The 16,610-nt window shown below is 43.8% G+C and overlaps 1 protein-coding gene across 6 annotated transcripts in view; it reads right to left on the reverse strand.

The window, feature by feature from the left end:
- The window catches only part of SYT6 (synaptotagmin 6), a 150,061-nt gene that overhangs the window by 17,228 nt on the left and 116,223 nt on the right, over positions 1-16,610 (reverse strand). For all 6 annotated transcript variants that reach the window (XM_033153005.1, XM_033153002.1, XM_033153003.1 and 3 more), the window contains exon 4: positions 2,793-2,913. In XM_033153005.1, the coding sequence (XP_033008896.1) occupies positions 2,793-2,913 (121 nt within the window). The remainder of the gene's footprint in view (positions 1-2,792; positions 2,914-16,610) is intronic.

The raw sequence follows: 16,610 nt of genomic DNA on the forward strand, positions 1-16,610 counted from the left end.
GTACTAAGAGTACACCCATTGGAAGTGATGAATCTAACAGTGGTGTCCATTAACTTCAGTGGGTCTGCTCTTGAGTAAAACTTAATTGAATACCATGCAATGTATGTATACGTGGGCCAGCTTCTCTGTGGGGAGATAGTGATTTTGTAATTATGCAGCTCTCCCACAGATCACTGCTTTTCCAACAGAGTCTTCTGGACCTGTTTCCTGTGCTCATTGCTAAATTTCTCCACCAGTCCATTTACTATTCTTTAATATGAGACCTGTGTTCTTCATGCATGAGCATCCCTCCAGCTCTTTGGTTGCACACATTCCTTGTACACCGTGTCTGGTAAGCTATATGCCTGTGAACTATTTTCAAGAAATGAATTAATGTAATAGGTTTTAGCAGCTTTTTTGTCGATGGAAACAGGGGAAAGTGAAGGGAAAATAAGGCAGCAATACCTCCCTAGCTGCCCCGGAGATTGACTTCGGCAAATTGCTTCTGAGTTTCCCACATAGTTTGAATTCTATGTAGGCTGCTGGAGAAAATCACTGCGTATTTAGAAGTTCCAGTAACTATATAGGCCATCACTGCTGAGCTACTGAGCTGTTTTCCCTCTGAACCACGGATTTGCAGTGATTCAACCTGCATCAAATGCCATCTGAGCAGAAATGTTTGTCTGCCCAAACAGTCTCTGCTGTTGCTGCTGTAGATTAAAATGTTTGCCAGCAATACTCAAGACACTGATATGTGGAAATCTGGGCCATTAAAAATAGTTGTGATAGCAGAAACTCAACTATCTGCACAATGAAAGTTCTCAAAAAGAATTATATATATATGTGTGTGTGTTTATATAAGCTCTATCATTTTCCAAATAATCCATGTGGCAAATCTACAGGGAACAGAACTTGTGGAGAAGTTGCAGTGTTAATCCAAAACAGCAAAAAAAAAAACAGAACAGAACAAGAGAGTCTTGTAGCACCTGAAAGATTAAGTCCATGAAATATTAGGAATTAGAAGATGTGATTAGTAAACCCAACTGATGCAATCTCAGTTTGGGGTTAGCTGAGCTTCAATTAGATCCGCAATCAGATCAATTGGATTGACCATTGGCTCACTTCTCCTATTGGTTTGCTCTACAGCAGACTGGGAAAGTGGTGGAGGGTATAGGAAGACACGGTGCGATCCTGCAAAAATTAGCCACACCTTAACTCTATGGAAATCAGTGTGAAATTATTGTTTTATCCTTTTTGTTGTTGTGATTGTTGTTGTATTAATTCATAGAGTGTTACCAACTTACAGGAGGCAGGGCTCTGCCCCGAGGGTTTTCTGGCTAAAATCTGACACTGAGGAAACAACAAGAAATAGGGAGGGAGGTGGAGTGAAGGGGAAGAAGCAGCCCTCGCCAACCTGGTGCTCTTCCCATGTTTTAGACTCCCATCAGCCCCAGCTTTAAAGCCTGCCTAATACTCCCTCTTTCTCTACTTAGTTCTTGGATTCTGACCTAGCTCTAGTGATGCAGTCTCAGCAACAATGCTTTCAAGAACTTCCTCTGTCCTGCTCCAGCCAAAATCTTCAATGCACCATACAATTTCTTTTGTATGGATGTGAAGGAAATACTTTTGTTTTGTTGATGGCTAGTTTGAATGAACGGTATCCATATAACAAAGAAACTCATTGTCTGATTATTAAAGCAAGACAGTGGCACCATTCATGCCTTGGAACTCCCTGCCTATTGACTGTACTCTTTTCTGTGCCTGCTAAAAGCATTTTTGTCTCAGCAGAATGTTGACCTGTGTTTTTATTTGGTTTTCAGTTTACTGATGATTTTATGGTTTTATGCTTTTCGTCAATTGGGATGTATGGGGTATTAGATGGGGGACACGCCGTGCTCATTCTGGGGAAGTTTGCCCACCTTTGGTCCCCCACCCTGAGCTCAGCTCTACCTGTGGCTCCTAGAAGCTGTCAGCAAGTGACAGCAGCCACACCCTGGGAAAGGGCTTCGACTGGCAGGTTGAACCAGGTGGGTCTCAAACCCTTCATGAGTTAGGGACTTTGCCTGCATGTGAAGACAGGCTCTGGCAGATTGAGCAGCCAGGACCAATAATGCATCCAACCATCACCAAGGTGGTTACTGCACATACTGTAGAGGGAAATGAGGGCTAGATGGAGCTTGTCAACCTGGGAAAGTAGCCCACCAAGGAGAGGGAAAACTCTTATCCTAAACCTCTGCTGCCTTGCAGGATATCTTCAGGAGAAGAAAAAACTAAGAAGTGAATCCTAAACAAATCCAGAGAAGAGTCCCTAAGACAGCTTGATGGTGCCTTGTATGCCTCCTTCTGGCAACTCCTGCAGCTAAGCTGTGGTTATGGAAGACAATCTTACTCGGCTACGAGTGATCACCAAAGAAGAAGAAGCCTAATGTATTGGTCTGCTTTCCTTTGAACCACATCAGGGTGGCCGGGGGGGGGGGGCTTCTCATCTGGGCAGCGCAGGACCTCCATACACACTGCCCAGGCTTGCACCCTAGGGAGGTCACTTCGGTGCTGCTAATTCAGCAAAAACAACATGGGAGGCAGCAGTTATGACTTACTGGTCTCTGCAGCCACTGTGATTCTTCAGCAGTTTCACTTCACCCCCAGAGGTGCACTCCATTGTCTCTTGAGACAGACGGAGGCCAATGACAACAACTTTTTGTTAAACACTTTGAGGTTTCGTTACACTCTTGTGAAATAAATGAAATAAATACATCGTCACAGGAGCAAGATCACATATAGAAATTCCTTGCTCTGAGCAAGGGTACACTCACCTGAGTAACCAGTTATGTCCATCGCTTTGAGATTCCTGCATTTAATGACTGTTAAAGTGAGGCGACCCGCAGTTGGCAGATAACAAAGGGAAAACATGATCTCCCCCAGGTCCACACTTTCCTTTAACGAAAGAGAAAACACAGAGCATTAGAAATGGGTAAGAAGCAAACATAGCCAGGGCCGGCCCATCCATGAGGCAAGCTGAGGCAACCACCTCGGGCTGCAGGATCTACAGCAGCAGCTGATCCTGATGTAGATCTTTATTTTCCCCTCCCCTTGTTCTGCATATAGGTCTTCATTCACCCCTTATTCCCTAGTGGGGAGGGGAGCCTCAGGTGGTTTGCCTCAGGTGCCAAAATGTCTTGGGCCGGCCCTGAACACAACAACAACAACAACAACAACAACAACAATTTATTCATACCCCGCCCATCTGGCTGGGTTTCCCCAGCCACAATGGGTGGCTTCCAACAAAATATTGAAATACAATAGTCTGTTAAACATTAAAAGCTCCCCTAAACAGGGCTGCCTTCAGATGTCTTCTATTTTTCTCCTTTGCATTTTCTATCTTTTCTAGATCCTTTTAACTCCCACCTCCCACAAGGCAAGGCAAAGCAAGAGGGAGCAAAGTGCTCATCACTAATACCACTCTGAAAATGGTGACAGGTTGAGAAACTATGCATTAGCCTTCTATAACTGCGAAAATGCATCTATGAAATGTGGCATGAATGGAGTGGATGCCAAGTCACTGTTGGCAGACATGTAGTCATAATTTTGACTATATTTAAATCATCTTCTGGAACTAAGTTCTGATATCTGCAGTGTAGGCTGGATGGCCATCTGTCAGGAATTCTTTAGCTCTGATTCCTGAATTGCAGAGGGTTGGACTAGATGACTCCTGGGCAGAGCCATAGCTAGGTCATTTTGTGCCCCTGGCAGAACCGTCCAGATTGCGCCCCTTAGCGATGGACAAATTAGCTCTTCTTTCCGCCTCTCCTCCACCCCCCTCCACCCATTCAATTCCTCACACACTAATCAATATTTTTATTTATAGACATATTTATGGACATATTTTTAAGCCGATTTTGTACCCCCACCCTTGCCTGCGCTCCTGGCAGGGGCCTTCTTCCCCACCCCCTAGCTACAGCCCTGCCCCTGGGATCACTACCGGCCCTACAATTCTATGAATCTTCTCATTAACTTAGTCTTAGAACAACTAACTTAGGTGTTCATCTTAAGCTATTCATCACACCAGTCTGAAACAGGAGGAGGAAGGGAAAGGAAATAGGACCATGCTCTAGGGCAGGCATAGGCAAACTTGGCCCTCCGGATGTTTTGGGACTACAACTCCCATCATCCCTTACCACTGGTCCTGTTAGCTAGGGATGATGGGAGTTGTAGTCCCAAAACATCTGGAGGGCCAAGTTTGCCTATGCCTGCTCTAGGCCTTGGTGAGAGACCAGCGACTTTTGTCTCCTCTTCTCCTGGAATGGTCTTTCCATTTAAACTGGCTCATATAAAAACTTTGTAACTAGTGCCTGATCGTTCTCCCCATCATCCCTCCCCATCCCCTTATGTCTTTTAAGCCTGAAGGCAGGCTTATCTAATCTTGGTAATCCACTTTTTTGGGGGTGGGGGAGATTCTTTACTGGGGTAAAAATCCTCCAGATAAATAATTACAGGAGAAAAATAATTGTTCTAAAAAGCAAACAATACTTTATTCATTTTCACGAGATGCACATGTAACCGGCATCATCTGATGTGAGGCTTTCACAGCAGGGGCTTGTCTGCACTGGTGTTGGTAGGGCAGAAAGCAGGAAGGCGAACAGTGTGTGGAGCCAGAGCAAATGGCATGTGGAGCCTCTTTTCCTCCTCCAGTTCTACAGAAGCAATGCTGAGTCTAAGGGGGAGAAATCTGACAGGCAGTGCCACCCGCTGCCCTGGTTTTAAGAAGTCGGGTAGGTGGGCACTTGATGGAGGCAGTGCTCCATTCACCCTAATGGACTGGCCTCCAGAGTGCTTTTAGCTCTCTGCACGCAACAAGGAATGTTTCTTTTAAAACGGGACTAGTCATCTGCAGCTTTTACAAACATTTATAAATGATTATTTAAAAAAAAAAAAAAACATTTAAACTTCAGCTGCCCAATTAACTGGAGGAGAAACATTTTTGGTCTGTCAAAAAGTTTTAAGAGTGATTAATCTATTCAATTAAAACACTAAATGATGCAGCCCTATTAAGAAACATTACATAAATAATCTGTTTATAAAAAGGACAGCTCCCAGGGTTCCATCACCGGCTAGGGCAAGGGTGGAGGATATTTTTGGCCCAGCAAGCTAGATTTTGGGCAACATTATGCTGATTTTGGATGAGATTTTGCCTCAAATAGTTAGAGATCTTGTACCCAATTTCAGATGAGCTCTCACCCAAAATGGACACAGTCCATTTTGGTGCTTCTCCACCACTGGTGGAGGCAGCAGGGCATCTATAAGTGTGCCGCCTGCGGGGCTTCTGCTGCCTGAAGCAGTGTCCTTGCCCTGCCTAATGGCTATGCCGGTTCTGGCTCATGTCCTCTTTGTGGGCTTCATTGACATCTGATTGGCCACCTGAACAGGATGCTAGACTGGATCCAGCAGGCCTCTTCTTCTATGTTCTTATCTCAAACAAACTGAACTATCATAGAAAATGCCAACTTAAGCCAACAAACCACCCCACTTTGCCATATCATTGTTGCTCCTTCTACAAGGTGGCACCATGAAATATATGATTAGAGGATGTACCACGGGTATATTTTCCAACCCACAATGGGCAATTTCAGTTCCAAAATAATCTCCTTTGTCCTCTGCTTGCTTACCTATCTATTTACTTGTCACACCTCTACCAAGTAGGAATGTGCTGTAAAAATGACCTTTGCAGGTGTTCTGGCACCCTCAACCCATCATTGTACCTCTGCATCATCTAGCAACCAAACACCAGAGAATGCCTGCTGGATGTCAAATGTGGCTTAAAATAACTAGGATTAATTAGGGGTTTTCATCATATCTGCATGTGTGCCCTCTTTGAAGCAGGTCAATATTTAGCCTTTGCTTCCCAAGGAAACCTTTTGCAGATTACTGACAAGGCCAGAATTGCTAAGTGCCGAGTGACCTACGTTAACAAACTCTCCCTGAGATGACAGAAACTGGGTTTTGCTGCAACTTCCTACAAAAGCTACCTGTGTTATACCTTTAAAGGGTACTTTGAAAATTGAACTTTAGTCGATGTTTCCACATAACAAAGATGTTATGCCTCCTCCTTGAGAGGTGCGGAGGGTGGCAACACGAGAACGGGCCTTCTCTGCAGTGGCTTCACATCTGTGGAATGCTCTCCCCAGGGAAGTTTGCCTGGCGTCTTCATTACTCACACTTAGGCGCCAGGCAAAAATGTTCCTTTTTAACCAGGCCTTTGGTCAATCTGTTTTATATCCTATACCCTTTTAAAATGTGGCTCTTTTCTGGTGTGTGTGTGTTATTGGATTGTTGTTTTTATTTTGACTACATATGTTGTGATCTTTTCTGTGAACCGCCCTGAGACCTCCCAGGTATAGGGCAGAATATACAGGTGAAATTAGAATATCGTAGAAAAGTCCATTTATGTAAGCAATTGTTTTCATTAGCTACTGGAGTTTAATATATGAGATAGACTCATGACATGCAAAGTGAGATATGTCAAGCCTTTGCTTGTTATAATTGTGATGATTATGGTGTACAGCTGATGAAAACCCCAAAGTTGAAATTGTTAATTTGGGGTTCTCATCAGCTGTACGCCATAAACATCGCAATTATTACAAATAAAGGCTTGACATATCTCGCTTTGCATGTCATGAGTCTATATCATATATTAGTTACACCTTTTAAGTTGAATTACTGAAAGAAATGAACCTTTCCACGATATTCTAATTTTTCGAGTTTCACCTGTAAGCTCAATAAATGATGGTGGTGGTGGTGTATTTCAGGAATAAGAAAAGGCATGGGGCATCCCTTTGGAATGCTGAGGAAGAGATCTGGACAAGGTTGTGTTCTTCTAAGCTTCCTCTATACCTAAAAGCTTTTCCATTGTTTGTTTTCTTCGCAATTGGAATGGGGTGGTTCATTGTGCCCTTACAACAGTATGATAGGTTATGCTATGACTGCTGTGGAGAACCGTTTAAGCGAGGTCTTCTCTATACCTCTAGGTGGCACCATAGAACTTTTCTCATATGCGTTATCTCTTTCTCCCGCAAACTCAGGAGTAAGACTGGGACCTCCTAGATAGCTATCTCATGAGATGTTAAAGCATCATCTTTACCACCACTATTCCTCATAAAGATTGCTTCACAAACAAGATTTCTCATAAGTCATCCAGAGGCTACTATCACACCAGCGTGACAAACAAACCTTGAAGGATGACCAATCAAGAATAAAATAGCAGCGATTGCATAGATATTTCCCCTTCTCCTCTTGGGGGGTGAATATTAGGAGCAAATGTCTAGAAAAGGAACATGGAAACTGATACAGCAGCTTTATTGTCCAGACTCTTCACACTCATCTCATTAACTTCACAACTCCTTAAATGTTTCTGCATGTGTGACTCCAAATTGCCTTTGGCCTAAATAGGTTTTGTAATGCAAATGGACAACCTATGCTGAGGCTAATGTACATTTTATTTCTCTTCTGTGTGCTATACCATATTAGCCAGATTCGCATATAACACACAAAATGCGAGAGAGTCTCAAAGGCACATCTAACTTCCCTGTGTGATAACTTATTGAGAAGAGTCTTCACACACTCTGTAATGGCAGACCTGAAGCATTTTGATCATAAAAATTGCCCCAAGCAGTAGCCATTGGACTGCATCAACTCTGGGGCTTTGGTTATCCAACTTTTCTGGGATGCGAGAGTGGGTGTATGAATGTGCAGACAAACAACAACAACATTATTTACTTGCATTATGTATGATCATGTTCAGACTGCAATCTGACTGTACTATGCGAATAAGGTAAGAGGCAAAGTTTTCCACAAGCAGCTTAAAATTTCATGAAATACACATAGAAAGGGGAGAGAAAACAGACTGGGGAGATGCAACACACATCAGTGGCAGGGAACCCCTGACCTGAACCCTGATTTCTCAGTATTCAGTATTTGCAAAACATTGTGACTGAATTGCAATGACCCTTGCGGTCCCTTCCAATTCTACAATTCTATGAAAACATTCTCTTTGATAAGTAGCTAGACCTGTAAGTCACAAAAGAGCTCACCCCCCCTCTTCCTACTCTTGTGTTTCAATTTTTGCAGACACACTGCACAACTTTTTTTTTTAACCCTGTATTGCTCCAAATCATTTCAGGGCACTTTGGAGAGGCCCCACTGTGGCTTGAACAAGCCCCAAATCTGTGCAAAGTGGTCCAGCTTTCTTCTTGATTTGGGAGACATTAAAATCTGATGCACACCCCTCATACTGGAGGCTGAAAATTCTAATTTATTTACAGGATAACTGGATTGCTCTGGTATTCAGTATTTGTTAGCGCATACCCAGATGGTTCAAATTTAGGGGACTGAATGTAATAGCTAGGCTTCTCAGCATGTGCTGCTGGGCAGAGCCATCCACTACAGAATTCCATCAAATCCTGATGAGAAATACTTGAGCTTAATTGGGATGAGCATGTTAAAGGTTCTGTCTAAGAGATAGCATTCCTGAAATGCATCTCATAGCCCCGTGGTGATAGCTGCCAGAGCAGTTCATACCTAATCACTGCTGCAATCAGGCTGTATTATTAATGCACGGTTATTTCCGGATAACCCTTTGGAAGTGCTGCCAACATGGCATAAGCATAATTTGAGCAATGTTCACCCCTGCCTTCTCCTTCATTTATTGTATGCTACATTTTCCCCAGAACTAAGGTCAGGAGGGTCTAGACTAATTTAACCTTATACCTAGGAAAGCATATACCAAGTAGAGAATTGCAAAGGGAGCACACTGTTAGCACTCACTTTAGTTCAATGCCTAGCCCCTAGTCATTTCTGTATAGTCTTTTCAAACACGCAGCCAGCTAGGAGGTGGTGTTATTTTACCAGCTTTCACATAAATTGCAGTTGCTTTGCCACTCAACTGTGTGACAAACATCTATCCACTTTAATCCAAACCACTTGCTTGTTATAGGTCATGTGAACATGAAACAGAAGAAGACAGGATTTGGAAGTGGGAGACCAAGATTCATATCTTTGCCCAACCACAAAATTTCATTGGTCTGGTTTGGACATAATGCTGAATGATGGTTTAGTGTTATGTGCATGGATTCATGCTCCTGCACTCCCCTGGTGTGGCTGTTAAGATAAAGATTGGAAGCTTTTTGCTTCTGTGTTCAGTTAACCACAGTTTATCAATACATGGGCGCCCTAATCTTAACAATGGTTTCAGGAAATGAGCCAACTTCACAATCCACCATCTGAAGTTGGATTGTTTCCCTAAGCCACAATTAAGAGTAAGGAAAGTTTTTCCAGGTTCTGACATAATGATAAACTGTCATTATATAAAAAATAGAAGTGAAATCTTCCAATTTCCTCCTTGCAGCTGTACCTGAGGAAGAGATGACATAGCAGAGCGGATTAACCCAAGGCTTGTTTACATACTGCTAAACCATAGTTTAGCATTACACCCAAATGCAGCTATAGTGTGGCCTTGGACAAGCCACAGTTTCTCTCCTGAACTTACCAAGTTTGTTATGAGGCTGAAATGTCTTTAAGATGTACTGTTACCTGTTTTGAGTGGCCCCTGAGATATGGTGGGAAAGAAATAAAAAGATGCCTGAAGTCCTAAAATAGCTATTGTAGTTCAGTTTCATTTATGCTGCCCTGGGAGTTACATATATAGAGGATAATAAGTTTGAGAAGGGGAGGGGAGAACTATTTAATCTTTCAGCTATAGTAGCATATACAGTACATGCAGGGATTCAAATAGCGAAAATTCAAAAACAGAGTTTTCTATTGAGTTTCTGAGTTATAATCTATTCAGACATATTTGTACTATGGGGGGTGGGAATCATCCCCCCAATGTTTTCAAATATAGGGAAGCTGAGGTTTAGCTCACAAAGGATGAAATATTGCAAAAATCCATATACAGCAGGAGTACACAGTTCCCATTCACACAAGCATAAGCTGGATGCTGGTTCATTGAAAACAAATTTTGAAAGGGCTGCCTGGGTTTTCAGATCAGTGTATGGAAGTGATGAAATGGCAACATTCAACAATAATTGAGATTTGGTGATAAGCATAGATGGAATTATCACCACCTTCCAGAGTTATGTGAGCTGGAACCATGCTGCATGAACAGCATACTGCAGATAGCTCACACATTTCAAGACTTGTTATCAATCCACACCTGCATAACACACCTTGCATCAATAGCTTCTGTTTGTCGTTTAAGCCTTTGGCTTCCTGTACTACAGAAATTCCAGAATGGCAATCCAGGCTGTCACTTGTTAGTGTAATTACCTTGATTCCTTGCTGTTTCTGAAGTCCACAAACCATAATTTCTTATATTCAATGAGATTGGGAAGCCAACTTGAATAAAATATTTTTTGGGGGGTTGGGGGAGTAAACCCTGACCAACATAATTCATCATAAGACGTAGTACATGCATATCATTTGAATGGCAATGCCTATTAACTGGGGGGGCTGGCCCCCTCAAATATTTAATGGGATGTGTGTGAATGGACCTTGGCCCCTAGGAGTTGGCTTTTATGACCTTGGCCCCTAGGAGTTGGGATGGAAGCATCCACTTAGAGAGTTTGCATAGTGGCAATAAAGCAATATCCACAGGCCTTTATTTATCTGCACCGATAGCCAATAAATTGGGGTACGTGACACAGAGGGAGGTTCATATGGTAACAAAGAGAAACACATGCTCCATCAGCAGTTGAATGTTTTTGACAAGACTTCTGAAGAACTGCCTGTTTGGAGCTTCCAGAAGATAATTCCCTTTTAAAAGACTGTTGCTCCTTTCTAATGATGAGAAGAAAAACCAGTTCCAGGACAGTGTTGGAAAGCAGTTTGCTTATTTGGCACCAGCGTTTAATTTCTAAGATGAGAAGATCCAGGAATTAGAAGTCTGCTTGGCAGCCATGTCATCTGTCTCTTGAAGACTTTTACTGTAATCCTGAGTTTAGAGGGTCGGGCAGCGGTTATCTCATGATGTGGGAAGCGAGTTCCACACAGGCTCAAGGAACACTTTTTGTTATGATTTCTCCACGTAGCCTGCGATACAGACCCCGGATAGAGACCCTGGTGCTAAGTCCTGGCACCAAGTTCCGTTGGGCACCATTTAGCTGTTTTTACTTGGCATTGGAAGGTAAAAAGAATAGCCCTGCAAAAACATGCAGCCATAGTTTTGTCTGTACAATGTCTTACTGGGGATACCTTATAGGAAAGAAACATGGCTGACCACAAGGGTCCATGGAGGCAGCCATGTTTCCCACCCCTGCTATATTAGCCAGTTGTGGCATGTGAGATGAGGTGCCACCTCTGCACCACCTTCCTGGCTGCAGTAGCACTGCAGCTTGCCAGGACTGGGATAGGGTGTGGCAGTGGCAGTGGCAGGGGAAACGCCAGGTTGGCAGCAGTGGAGGGTGAGGGGAAGAAAAGAAAGCCAGACCTTGGAACTCCAGAACTGGCAGGAATTCCAAAGCAAGCCCACACCTGACCCACACATTAGTCCATCAGGTGGCCACTTAGCTGAGCCTGCTTTGTGATTCAGATTCTTCAGAGTCCTCCCTATCCAAAAGGGCTTTCCCTTCATAAGTCTCTCTCCCTTCCAATATCCCCCTTACCATTTGACCTTCACTAATTGCATCTCCTGCAAATAAGTTTGATGTTTGCTTGTTTGTTTGCTTGTTTACAATCAAGTGGTATATAAATTTTATGAAACAATAAATGAACACATCTCCCCCCAAGTAATTTAGCCAGCAAATGGGACTACTGAGGTCATTTAACAAGCCAGTCCCACTTTTGGGGTTTCTGGCCAATTGGGTCTCTCTCTCTCTCTCTCTCTCCACCCCCCCCCCATCAACAGACTGGTAGGGTGGGGGATCAAAAGAAAAGAAAGCTGCCAGCACAATAGGAGGGGTAATCCCATACAGGAAACTCCCCATTTACACAGGGGTTGCGTTCCAAGGCACTGCACATGTCAGTAGGACCTGTGCAAACCTGCCCTCGTGGTGCCAGAAAACCATGTGCACATCAGCAGACGTATACATGCTAGTCACGTGTAAATGGGGAGTTGCCTGTGCTTCTCTCCTGTCTCTTTCAATTTCAATAGCCCCTGCAACAGGGAAGATAAAAACTGGGGGAGGGGGAATGTGATGGAGTGGTTGGAACCCTGAATGGAAGCACTGCACACTGCAACATTTTGATGCAGGGTCTCACTTGTTTATGGCAGTATTTTTACTTCTAGGGTGAAGAAGAAGAAGAAGAAGAAGAAGAAGAAGAAGAAGAAGAAGAAGAAGAAGAAGAAGAAGAAGAAGAAGAAGTAGTAGTTTGGATTTGATATCCCGCTTTATCACTACTTTAAGGAGTCTCAAAGCGGCTAACAATCTCCTTTCCCTTCCTTTCCCCACAACAAACACTCTGTGAGGCTGAGAGACTTCAAAGAAGTGTGACTAGCCCAAGGTCACCCAGCAGCTGCATGTGGAGGAGCAGAGACACGAACCCGGTTCACCAGATTATGAGTCTACCACTCTAAACCAATACACCACACTGAAGAGCGCATGAAATGTCTGCTGCAGTGCAAGAATACCGTGAGCAGCCTTGGGGCATCATAGAGCTTGATTTGGGTGTGGAGGGAGTACAGTTTGCTGTTCCACGACAGGCATGAGAATGTCTTGCTATGGTGAGTGTGTCTCTACAGCCAGGGCACTGCTGAAGAAGATATGTTCATCTGTATGCAGCCTCAGCAACTGGTTAACAGAGCTGCCTCTACTGCTCAGGAGAAGTGTGCTGAAGAATGAAGACCTCTTTTGCTCGAGACACAGTTACAGCATATAAGGAACAGAGCATCACCAGAGGAAAAGCTGAACTAGAATATGAATTGTAGCAGATATTGGTATGACCTAAAGGTAAAGGTAAAGGGACCCCTGGCCATTAGGTCCAGTCGTGTCCGACTCTGGGGTTGCGGCGCTCATCTTGCGTTACTGGCCGAGGGAGCCGGCGTACAGCTTCCGGGTCATGTGGCCAGCATGACTAAGCCGCTTCTGGCAAACCAGAGCAGCGCATGGAAACGCTGTTTACCTTCCTGCCAAAGCGGTACCTATTTATTTACTTGCACTTTTGACGTGCTTTTGAACTGCTAGGTGGGCAGGAGCTGGGACCGAGCAAAGGGAGCTCACCCCATTGCAGGGATTCGAACCACCAACCTTCTGATCAGCAAGCCCTAGGCTCTGTGGTTTAACCCACAGCGCCACCCGCGTCCCTGGGTATGACCTAACCAAAGTTAATTGCTTTGAAGTCACCCTGATACAAACAGGAAAGCGAGCTAAACATGTGCTTAACTCTCCCAGCAAAATTTTATAACCTGATCATGAACAGTCAGAAGTCTAGCCAAGCCCAATTGGAATTCCTTTATACTTGAAGATGGCAGCCTTAGAAATTATTAACCCAGGTTACATCCTGCCCCTTATTACCCTTATAATGAAAAAGAATAGGAAACACTGCTGACCTAAGTTCAGTGCGGTTCATTTCAGAACAATTCCCAGAGTCATCATGCATCAAAAATATATAGTTAAATCTCTCCTGTATGGATTTCTCTGTATGTGGGTTGCCACTTGGAGTCTTCTATTATTTAGACCAATGATTTTCAATCTTCCTACCGCCAAGGAACCATGTCCACATTGTTTATTCTTATAGTAGCTGTGCCTCTGGAACAATGTGGTTGGCAGGGAAGCAGTTTTTGGTGGTCGCAGTTGGGAAGGACAAGTACTGTTTCCTGTCATTGCATCTGCTCTGAAAATCTGGTTCTGCTTTTCACTGAAAGAATAGGCCAACAGGATTGTTGATGGGCTGGGGTTTTTTTTTATTAAAAAAAAACATATACACAATTCCATATACTGTGTCATTTGGCCTTGAAGAGCTCTTGTATTACAGCAAATTGGATGTGCACATGCATTCTAGGGTGCACAATTGCAGTAGTCCCATATGATATAAGGGCACACTCTAGAGTACATCCATCACTGTCCTACAGCTGCAGATTGAAGGAGAACCTCAGTAATGATGAGCATTGATCAAGAGTACATTATTGATCCTGTCCTTGAGGAACCCCTGAAAAGCTTCCAAGGAACATAAGAACACAGGAAGAGCCTGCTGGATTAGGACAATGGCCCATCTAGTCCAGCATCCTGTTCTCACAGTGGCCAACCAGATGCCTGTGGGAAACCGACCGAAGCAAGATTCGAGAACAAGAGGACTCTCCTCTCCTGTGGTTTCCACCAACTGGTATTTGCAGCCCCAGGTGTCCCAGGGATATGATATAGTTTCAAAGTTACTGATTTAAACAGTTGCCTCTGGGTGGTTTTTGTATGTTTGTTCTGAACATAAGAAGAATCTTGCTGGATCAGAGGAAAGGTGTATCTATTCCAGCATTCTGCTCTCAGAGTGGCCATCCAGGTGCCTATTGGAAGTCCACAAACAGGATATGAGTGAAATAACATTCTTTGTGAGGTAAAAAAAAAAATGGCGGCTATTTTAAATGTGTCCATGTTTAAATGAACGAATGTACAGAAATGGGACATCCAGGATTCTGCATGTGGAGAGAGAAAGGGGAAATCACATAACTCTAACTCTTGACAGTGTCAAGGCTGCATCCCAGCCAAGGAATGCACACAGCAGGGAGTCAACTCTTTATTGTCAAAGAGAACACAGCTCCGGAGAACTACGCAAACCAATCTAGTGTCTAGGCAGCTGTTCCTAAGGTCTGTGTTCTATGGAGCAGCTGCAGCAACAACAACTGGGAGACAACCCTCCCTCTGCCAGTTTATGTCCCTTCCCTCAATGAGGTGCGCATGTAGCCAGAGTCTAGGCTTGCATGGAAGCTGCTTCTGCTCTTCCTGCTTCAATTCTGTCCTGGTGCTGGGAGACAGTGGTGCAGGGGAGGGTGGGGAAGCAATTGAACTTTCATTTGGCTCCAAAATTGGTACAAAGGCAGCACTGAAGCCCTTGGACCAACTCCCCCCCCCCCAATTTTCTATTTGAAATCTGCCTGTTAACATGATATGACAGATTTAACTTCATACCCCCCATGTAGATCAGATTTTAATGGCTCCATCCATTCCTTCCTGCATGTAGACATTTATAGGCCTGACGGCACAATGGCCGCACAGTTTAAACCAGAGTAGTACAATATATGCTACAAATGCAATCATAGCCAAGGTAGGCAGGATTAATACATGCAGCAATATCCTTGTTTTGCTTCCAATAAACCTGCTCAGTGTAGAAAAAGGACCTGTGTTTATAAGGCAGCTGGCTGCAAATCGAGCTGTTGGGAGCTGTTGCCAAACCTGTGTTATTTGCAGCTCCACCAGATAAATCTCTTTGCCGTTTCCCTAAGAATAATAATTGAGCCAACAGGCTAAGAAGAGGACTGCTGTGAGTAATATTCCTTCTCAGTGACCATCTGGCTCCCAGGGGCTTTCAATTTGGTATTAAGAAGAGGCAGGAACCCAGGCAAGATTTATACATGAACTATTAAAGAAACATGGTCAGTAAATCACAGAATTCTCAGAATGCCCTTTAAAGGCCTGTAGGGGCAAACCCCACACTCGCCCAGATATAATATTAATTCCCAAATGGGTAAGTGTCATCCATTTTCTCCCTTACAAGACTAGTCACCATGGTAAGTTACTGCTGTTGGATTCTGTTCCTTACTTTTTCACCATTTCTCTCTTCAGGCTTCTTGTTTGTCTCTAGCTTTTAGCATCACATAATACTGCCCACCTCAAAAGATTGTGGAGAGTGATTGGTTACTCTTTGCAGAATGCTTTGAAACGCTGAAAAATATGTGTGAAATGGTGAGGCATTTGGGAATCTCCAACCGAAAGTTATGATTAAATGTTCTATTCAGTTTTCCTGAAATGGGGCTGCAGAATTGTTCTTTAAATAGAAACCCCATTTGTTGCAGTTTCTTAAAGCAGAAGTGGGGAATCTTTTTCAGCCCAAGGACTGCATTCCGTTCTGGGTAACCTTCTGGGGGGGGGGTCACATGTCAGTGGTAGCAGGGCCAAGGGCTAAGCAATGAATATCAATTTTCCATTTGCACAGTTGGCTACTTTCTGCACATATTTGCAGGAAAGTAAGAAGCATTTTCAGCCAGGCCAAAACACTTGAGGTGTCGGTGTATGCAAAGTAGAGCTGGTGAAGGATGTAATTACGGGAGAAGGTGTATGGCCTTGAGAGAATCCTGAGGACAAGACAGAGATGCCTAGAGAGTCACATTTGGTCCACTGACTTGATGTTTACCTTGACAGCCAGGTCCTTTAGACTGGTTGGCATGAGATGTCTCTAGGGAGGGAATACCTGGGGCACTTGGAGAGCTGGAGTAGTCCAATAGGTAGAGAACTGAACTTAGTTCTGTGTTATGGACACGAATCACAACTCCATGGAGGCAACTGCAGCTCTACAGAAGAGATGGATACATACCCTGGTCCATCCCATGTGGACCCCTTCCCTAGAGCCTAAGGCAGAGTTTTCCAAACTTTGTGTCGTGACATGTTAGTGTGTTGGCTGCACTGCGTAGGTGTGTCACATGAACACTCACTGAGCTC

Source organism: Lacerta agilis, chromosome 6, assembly GCF_009819535.1.
Source record: "Lacerta agilis isolate rLacAgi1 chromosome 6, rLacAgi1.pri, whole genome shotgun sequence".
In the NCBI taxonomy this organism is placed as follows: Eukaryota; Metazoa; Chordata; class Lepidosauria; order Squamata; family Lacertidae; genus Lacerta; species Lacerta agilis.